The sequence below is a fragment of the Lipotes vexillifer genome, unplaced genomic scaffold (genome assembly GCF_000442215.2).
Source record: "Lipotes vexillifer unplaced genomic scaffold, Lipotes_vexillifer_v1.1 scaffold1120, whole genome shotgun sequence".
Classification (NCBI taxonomy): domain Eukaryota; kingdom Metazoa; phylum Chordata; class Mammalia; order Artiodactyla; family Lipotidae; genus Lipotes; species Lipotes vexillifer.
Window position 1 is genome coordinate 1,074,267 of NW_006797892.1, and position 8,080 is coordinate 1,082,346.

Genomic DNA, 8,080 nt, shown 5'->3' on the forward strand with positions numbered 1-8,080 from the left:
GTGTGTGTGTGTGTGTGTGTGTGTGTGTGTGTGTGTGTGTGTGTGTGTTGTGGTGTTTTGATGGCCATCACCATCCTGCTTAAAGATACAAGAGCCGGTTCTTATTTAACAGGAGAAACGTTTGCCATCATTCCCTTCTCTCCTTGATCTCATAGTTCTGTTCTCCACCTCCCCCCAACAACCAGCACCAGATTTTGTCCTAATGTATTTTGTGCTTGAGAATACTCCCTAACATACTTATTTTTCATCTAAAAAGGATGTAATCTGAAACTTATTTTGTTAACTTCTAGTGTGGTTCTGAGTGTAAGAAAATATTTTGGAATGAGTTGTGATTATTATTCCCATACAGTTGATCAAAAGAACATAAATATATTATGATCGTAACATGTGGTTACTGAACGTAAAAAAGTGGAGTGTGGGGTATGTGTGTTTGATTAAGTTGGGCCAAGTCCTCCTGTGACCCGAGTCTCCGGGCTGCGGGCAGAAAGACCCAGGGATCTGAATGAGAGTGACGCTCACACGCCCCCTCCTGACTGTAGCCTGCCCTGTGTTTCTGCTGCCTCCCCCGCACCCCGTCTGTCTCTGTTCTGTCCATCCCCGTTTTCACGGTGGCCCTTTCTCTCTCGGTTTCCGTCCCGTCCAGAGCACACCATGGCCACCCCCCTGGAGGATGTTGGCAAGCAGGTGGGTAGGTCCCGTCCGCTTCCCACGGCCCTGAAGGGTCTCTCGGGAGCCACAGGCCACCTTTGTTCCTGGTCCCTCTCCCCTCCAGGTGTGGCGGGGCGCCCTGTTCCTGGCGGACTACATCCTGTCCCAGCGGGACCTCTTCCAGGGTCGCACAGTGCTGGAGCTCGGGGCGGGCACCGGGCTGGCCAGCATCCTCGCGGCCACCGTGGCGCAGACCGTCTACTGTACAGGTAACGCCCCGCCGTCTCAGGCTGAGGGGGAGTAGGCTCCTCACAGAGCGTGGGCTGACTAGATAAAAAGTAAGGCGGGAAACTGGACACTGGACCTTGGCTGTTCTCGACTTTGCCCTCCTCTTTTGCTGGTTTTCTCCACCCTTCGTTGTTTTCTCAGCAGCGTGAGGATGACCCCAGCAGGACTGGCGGGTGCAGGACCAGTGGTTCTGCTGGTACCTCTGTTCACACCCCCTCAAAAGAGTAAACATCTCAGAAAACCATGAGGAATATGCGTCTCATACGGCTTAAAAACAAGCTTCTTTTTTTTTTTTTTCTGATTATGGAAATCTTGCCTACTCTCTGTGGAAAATTTGTAGAACAGCAAATAACATTTCCTCATAATTTTACATTTCCCATGTAAATTCAACAATCTGCAGTTCACTGCATGCCCACTACATGCCAGACACTGTTCCAGATGCAGGAGACCCAGGAGTGAATGAAACAGATCAAGTCGCTGTACTCAGGGAGCTTTAGAATCTATTTTTTAACGTTCGTATATATATTTTTTACAAGTTTTTTCCTTTTCCTTTGTGTGTACCTATTCCCAAACAATAGCTAAAGTCAAACTGTATATATTCAGTGCTGTATCCTGCCAAAAATGTCAAAAAAGGGAAAAAGCATTTTCCACTGTCATTAAAAATTACTTATAAATGACTTCTAATGACCAGGTAATATTTTGTCCCTTTTTTTTTTTTAACCATTCTTATATTACTGGACATTTTGGCTGTTTTCATATGTTGTGTTTTGTTTGCATTTGTCTATTGCACTGCAACAAATACCTTTGTGCATCATTGTCTGATAATCCTTAAACTAGATTCCTCGAAGTGAGTGGGACCTTTCTTAAGCTTTTGATACTGATGGTCAAATGATTGCTTTTTAAATTTTTTATTTTGAAATAATATTAGGTTCACATAGAAGTTGCCAAAATAGTATAGAAAGTGCCATGTATCCTTCACCCAGCTCCCCCAGTGGTAACATCTTCTATACCATAGTTTGGGGATCACACCAGCAAATTGACACAGTGCAGTACTGTCAGTTACACTCCAGATTAGCCGACGTGTTTTTTTAGGGAGAGTATACCAGTTTATAAGAAGGTACAATAGTATCTTATCAGGTAATTATTGTTAGTGTCATTATGTTTTAAATCTTCGATATCTGCTAGGCAGGAAGTGGTGCTGCTGACATGCTTTGCATTTCGTCGATTCCTAGTTGACGTTTTCGTGGCACACGTCTTTTGCTTCTCAGCTAAGAAAGGGGAAGCTAGGGGTGGCCTGGGAGTCGGGCGTACTTTTCAGATACCCTGCGTAAGCCACCCTGTTTACTCCTCCTTGACAATTCAGTGTAAATCGCCAGTGAACTTCTCAAGAGTCAAGCCGTAAAGCAACAGTGCCTAGCGCCTGACAACAGCATCTAATCAAGTTATCTTACCCATAAGAGAGATTTACTGGAGAGGAAGAGAGCTTGCATCCTGTCAGCACATTCCAGTTAGTAGAGCCTTTTCGTGAGCATCAGCACCTTTAACCTCACAGTGACCCTGGGCAGTCGCCGGGGAGCCTGTCACCATCCCCTCCATCCAAGTGGGCAGGGTAAGGCTGAGGTCAGGGGGCTGGGCGAAGGTCACATACATGGCCGCTGGCTCACAGCATGGTGCCTCTCATCATGTGGGGGGCTCAGGCTGTTTTCTGTGGAGCAGGGTTCTGTGGGCTCCCTCGGAGGCTGGCCAAGGGGTGGAGGGCGGGGGCAGCCCCAGGGCTCTGGGTCTCCCACCGCCGCTCCGCCATCGCTGCTCCTCTCGTATGTGCTTGGCGTGTTAGAAACCCGCACAAGATCTGCTTTGACAAAAAGTACCATAAAGGCTTAAAAACTGCTGACCCAGTCCTGTGTTGTCAGGCACATACATCAGTATTCTCTTTACCCAGTGGCCCAGTAGAAGGGACAGGTGCGGCCCTTCGGTGAGCAGAGCCCCACACACACACATCCCCGGCTCTGCATGGTCCCTGGGGTGGAAACGATGGTCCAGTCCCGGGAGGTCTGCAGTGGGCGGGCGAATGCCATTCACAAGACCCCCTGTGCCCTCCACATGCACACTCTCTTAATGGGAAGTTAATTTTGGCAAAGCACTGCCCCCACTGCCGTCAAGGATACACTGTGCTACAACTCAGGTCTGCTCAAGTGACAGGAGCCCCCATCTCATCAGAGCAGCAGGTGGCTCGGGAGACATGATGGTGGGACGGTGAGTCAGGCACCAGGGTACCTGCCTCCAGCCTGCCTGAATGTGCTCTGTCTCCACCGATCACATCCAAATGCCCTCCTGGCTCCGGTCAGTTTTCTGGGGTGTCAAAGAGCGAGGCTTGTTGGAGTCAGAGACACCTGGGTTCAAATCCCAGCCCTGGCTCTGCCCAGCCACGTGACTGCCGGAGTCGCTTTGCCTGTGACGGGACCGTGACACCAGCTCAGGGTCATTAGAAATATGGAGGGTGGATTCGGGAAGTGTGTGCATGTGTCATATGCTCTAAAGATGCTGGGAGTTCTCACCCTTCCCTGGAATGCAGAGTCTGTCCCCACCAGGACAGTCTTCTCTGTTTTAAGGCAGAGATCATTAGAAAGAGCCTTAAGGTGAACATATTTCATTTTAGTGTAAAACACACAGGAGAAACTTTAGTTTCAGTTTTGCATGTTTCTGCAGCCGTGCTGTTGGTACCAGCTCTCTCCAGGCAGAAGCACAAAGATAAAAGTGTCGTCACGACCGGCACCTTATGACTTGCCCTTCTGTCTTTCCAGATGTTGGTGCAGATCTCTTGGCCATGTGCCAGCGAAACATTGCCCTTAACAGCCACCTGACTGCCGCTGGAGGTGAGGCCCAGCAGGTCCCTGCCCGGGAGGGAGGTTTCCCTGTTTTGCAGGTGAGACAGACACCCAAAACCACGACACTGGGAGGCGGGGTTCTCCCTGCGGTCCCTGGACACCCCGGTAGTGGAGGGAGCGGACGTCTCGGCTTCGTGTCACTTCAGATGCTTGACGGCTCTGTCCTCGCCTCATCTCTTCCCACACCCACAGCCACATCCTACCTCAGCTTTCTCCTCCCTGCAGGTTGCAGGGCCCTACCTGGTCTCCCCAGCTCCTGTCTGACCTGCCCAAGCATCCAGAGCGACCTTTCTAAGATGCAGCCTGACCCCTTCACTCCCCACTGAGCATCTTCCGGGGGTGAAGTCCAAGCTCTTCCTCTGGCTCCAGACCTCCTGGTCTGGCCCTGGCCGGCTTTTCCTGTCTCCTGTCCTGGCAGCCCTGCTGTCCAGCCCTGCATCCAGCGAGCCACGGGCTCACTTCACGTGCTCTTCCCTCTGCCCAGAGCTCCCCCACCCTGTCGGCCTGACCATCAGATTCCTGCCCCGCCACAGGAGTGAACTGCTGTGATGGAGGAGCTGCCCCGCCAGGCCTCCTGCTCCAAGCGTGATCTGGGGTGCTTGCTCTTCTGGGCTCCGACCGGGTCATCTGGCCCCACAGGTTTCAGAGCCTTCAGAGGTTTCTCATTGCTCTCGGAGTACAGACCCAACTCCTTGGCTTCTCTGGACCCTGTGGGGCCTGGCCCTTGCCTGTCGGCAGCCCCTTCCCCACAGCGGCTCCCTCCGCTCTAGCCATCCTGGCCTTGCTGGAGGTTCCATCCGCTGAGGGCCTTTGCTCTGCTCTCTCCTCCTGCCTGTTTCCTCTCCCTCTTCCTCCTGCCTGTTCCTATTCATGCTCAGACGTTCAGGCAAGATCACAGTCCCCTTACAGGCTCTCCTTACACCTTGAACCATGGTATTTTGATATTTGTTTGTGGGACTAGTTGATTGGCATCTGCCGCCCCACTAGACCACATGCTCCGTGAGGTCAGGGCCCTGTCTGATCCCCTGTGTCATGTTTGTTGAACGCCCAGGGCACAGCAGGCTGTCAGCAGGCCTGGAAGGAAGCAGTGGTGTGAAATGCGTTCTCCTCAAAGACTTCCCTGACACCCATCGACACGAGAGCCCTCCTCCCGCGCACCTGGCACGTCCTTTTCATATCAGTGTCTGCTCCCTGCCAGTCTCCTAGGACAGGGACGTACCTCATGAATCTCTGCTCCCTGGGCCGACACCGGGCCTGATGCTTAGCACTCAAAAAATGTGGGATGGATGGATCTTGGTGTGTAGTGGGAAGTTTTATCTTCTTTCCTAACCGTGTTCAGAGTTTGGGGAGTTCCGCTTGTGTTTGTTTTGCAGGCGGTGTGATTAAGGTCAAGGAACTGGACTGGCTGAAAGACGATCTCTGCACAGGTGCGTGGCCTCCTCTCTTGTGTCCCAGTTGATTCATTGGTTCCTTGTACTGCCCCCAGGCCATCAGCCCTGTGGCCTTGACCACCCAGCAGAGTCCTAGCTCCGTTGGCTGAAGAGTGACAGCTGCCATTCTTGGTGCTGCATGTCAGGCACCCTACACTCATTCTGTCATTCAGACTCACAGTATCACTGTCCAGTCGGTCCTATAGTCCCCAATTCCGGGGAAGACTGATGCTCAGAGAGGTTCAGTGCCTGCCCAGGGTCACAGGTACCTGGCAGGTCAGGGTGTGAACCCAAGTCTGGGACTCCAGGGCCTAGACCGTTTGCCTGCCAGGAAGCAGCTTCCCGCTTAGCACCCGTCCTCTGCCTGCAGCAGGGAGTCGGCCCCAGGGGTTCAGGAGCTGCTGGGTGGGGAACATTTCTAAATTTCTTAAGCAGACTGTTTCAGACCTGCACCTTTGCTCTTTCTTTGTACAAGAACTTTTCTTTTCCCTGTCAGATGTCAGGTGAGGAAAATCATTGCTTGTTGAGTGCCGGTCACCTAGCAAGCACCTAGCACACTTGAGGTCCTTTGGTCTCCCCGACAGTCCTGTGAGGGAAGCATTGTTATGCCCATTCTAGTGCAAACACTGCAGCCCAGAGAGGTGAAGCACCTTTCTTGGGGTCACACAGGAAGTCCACGGGGGCAGGAATGCCATGGACGGAGGTGTAGATCATTTTCTGCACAGGCTACTGGCCGAGTCAGCAGGTCAGGCCCCCATGGATAAGGTAGCCGCCCCGGCAGAAAGAGCACCTCCTGCCCTGAAGTTTTCCACGTGGGTGGTGGAGGCGCTGGGATTCGGGGCTGCCTGGTGGCGCCCACTGCACCGAGCTTACCCGACCCCATTTCTTTTCCTGAAGCTTCTTTTAGTCTGTCTCGGTGAGAGCTGGTGGCCCGCAGAGAAAGGGCTGAGCCCAAGGTGTCCTTCCCCTTTCACAGATCCCGAGGTCCCCTTCAGCTGGTCGGAGGAGGACATCTCCGACCTGTACGGCCACACCACCATCCTGCTCGCGGCCGAAGGTGAGGGCGCCTCCGTGGCACAGCCGGAGTCACCACACGTCACGGGCCAGCTCCCACCGTGGCTCCATGCCGCTTTCATTCTGAGCGCCGTGGCTATTCATGTTTATCGAAGATCCCGTCCATGGGGCCCGCTGAGGAATCATGTTCTCTGATATTTGCCTGTTTTCTTCCCCACAGTGTTTTACGACGATGACCTAACTGATGCTCTGTTTAAAACACTGTCCCGACTGGCTCACAGGTTGAAGAATGCCTCCACTGCCATCCTTTCTGTGGAAAAGAGGTGAGCCCCTCGCGGGGCCAGGCTCACACCTTCCAGATGCGTACTCATTGGTGTCGTCCTCATCACTTGCTTATCCAGCACCTGCTGTGGCTGGGCCTGCTGGTCCTTTACACACGTGGCCTCGTTTAATCCACTCACCAACCCTGTGTGCAGGCACTGCCATCCCCATCGCACAGCCGAAGGGAGGAGGGCTGAGGCGTCAGGGACCCGTCCAGGCTGTGGCTGGGCAGTGAACGCGTCAGAGCCCAGATACATGTCCACTCTGCACCCTGGGCCACTGCCCTCGCCCTGACACAGAGCCCCTCCGGGGCGTTTCTGCCCGGATGTCCTGAAACGTTAGGGCTTTTGTTGATGGAGTGACTGTGTTGTGATAGACTCGGTGCTGGGCCCCGTGCACACATTTTCCTCTAATTCTTGTGATAACCCACAGCTTTGCTGAAGGAAATTTAGAGTATATAACAAAAGCCATAAAACCAAACACAGTGATTTTTTTTTTATTGGAGTATAATTGCTTTACAACGTTGCATTAGTTTCTGCTGTGCAGCAAAGTGAATCAGCTATATGTATATATATATCCCCTCCCTCCCACCCCCCCCATCCCAACCATCTAGGTCATCATAGAGCACTGTGCTGAGCTCCCTGTGCTATACAGCAGGCTCCCACTAGCTAGCTATTTTACACATGCGAACACACTGATTGACACAGCAGTTCAGCATCTGGAACCGGCCCTGAGGAAGCGATCCCAGCCGTGCACAGAGCCGTCCAGATGGACACATCGGTTGAGTGTTGTTTACACCGATGACGTCCAGGACCCCCTTCAGGGTCCACGTGACCAGTGGCAACGTGTGGACCCGATCACTCGGGTGTAATCTTGGGCACATGCCTTCCCCTCTCTGAGCCCCAGTCCCCACCTGAGCGGAGGCCGTAGCCGGCCCCACCTCCCAGGCTCTCCTGCAGATGCCGGAAGGCCGCGCACTGGCGCCCAACACGCAGGAGGCGCTCAGTTAAAATCCAGCGCCGTGACGGGAGGGAGCCGCAGAGCCTCTGGTGGTGACAGGCAGTGTGTGTGTTGCGGCTTGTGCGCAGGCTGAACTTCACGCTGCGGCACCTGGAGGTCACGTGCGAGGCCTACGACCACTTCCGCTCATGCCTGCGGCGACTGGAGGGGCTGACCGGTGGGCGCCTGCGCTTCGCAGTAGAGCCGGTGGACGTTTCCTTCCCGCAGCTCTTGGTCTACGAGCGCATCCAGCAGCTGGTAGGTGTGCGTGCCCGCCCGCCCGAGGGCAGCTTGCTCTGGCGTGAGGCTATCGGCTGGAGGAGGTTGTGAGCCAGCCTCCTGGTCCAGCCCGGCCAGCGCTCTCCCCGCCGACCCCGACGCTGGGCTCTCTCCAGGTCCAGGAGGGCCTGCCTGGCCAACGGTCACCTGGCCTTAGAGCACTTCCTCTTGCCGCTGGCGGTGCAGACTCCAGGGGAAGCGGGGGGGGGGGGG

The 8,080-nt window shown here is 54.1% G+C and overlaps 1 protein-coding gene across 1 annotated transcript in view; it reads left to right on the plus strand.

Moving 5' to 3' along the window:
- The window catches only part of METTL22 (methyltransferase 22, Kin17 lysine), a 28,566-nt gene that overhangs the window by 19,347 nt on the left and 1,139 nt on the right, over positions 1-8,080 (plus strand). Inside the window, exons 4-10 of the mRNA XM_007469936.1 lie at positions 644-684; positions 773-917; positions 3,741-3,812; positions 5,198-5,251; positions 6,231-6,311; positions 6,489-6,591; positions 7,678-7,846. Of these exons, the coding sequence (XP_007469998.1) occupies positions 644-684; positions 773-917; positions 3,741-3,812; positions 5,198-5,251; positions 6,231-6,311; positions 6,489-6,591; positions 7,678-7,846 (665 nt within the window). The remainder of the gene's footprint in view (positions 1-643; positions 685-772; positions 918-3,740; positions 3,813-5,197; positions 5,252-6,230; positions 6,312-6,488; positions 6,592-7,677; positions 7,847-8,080) is intronic.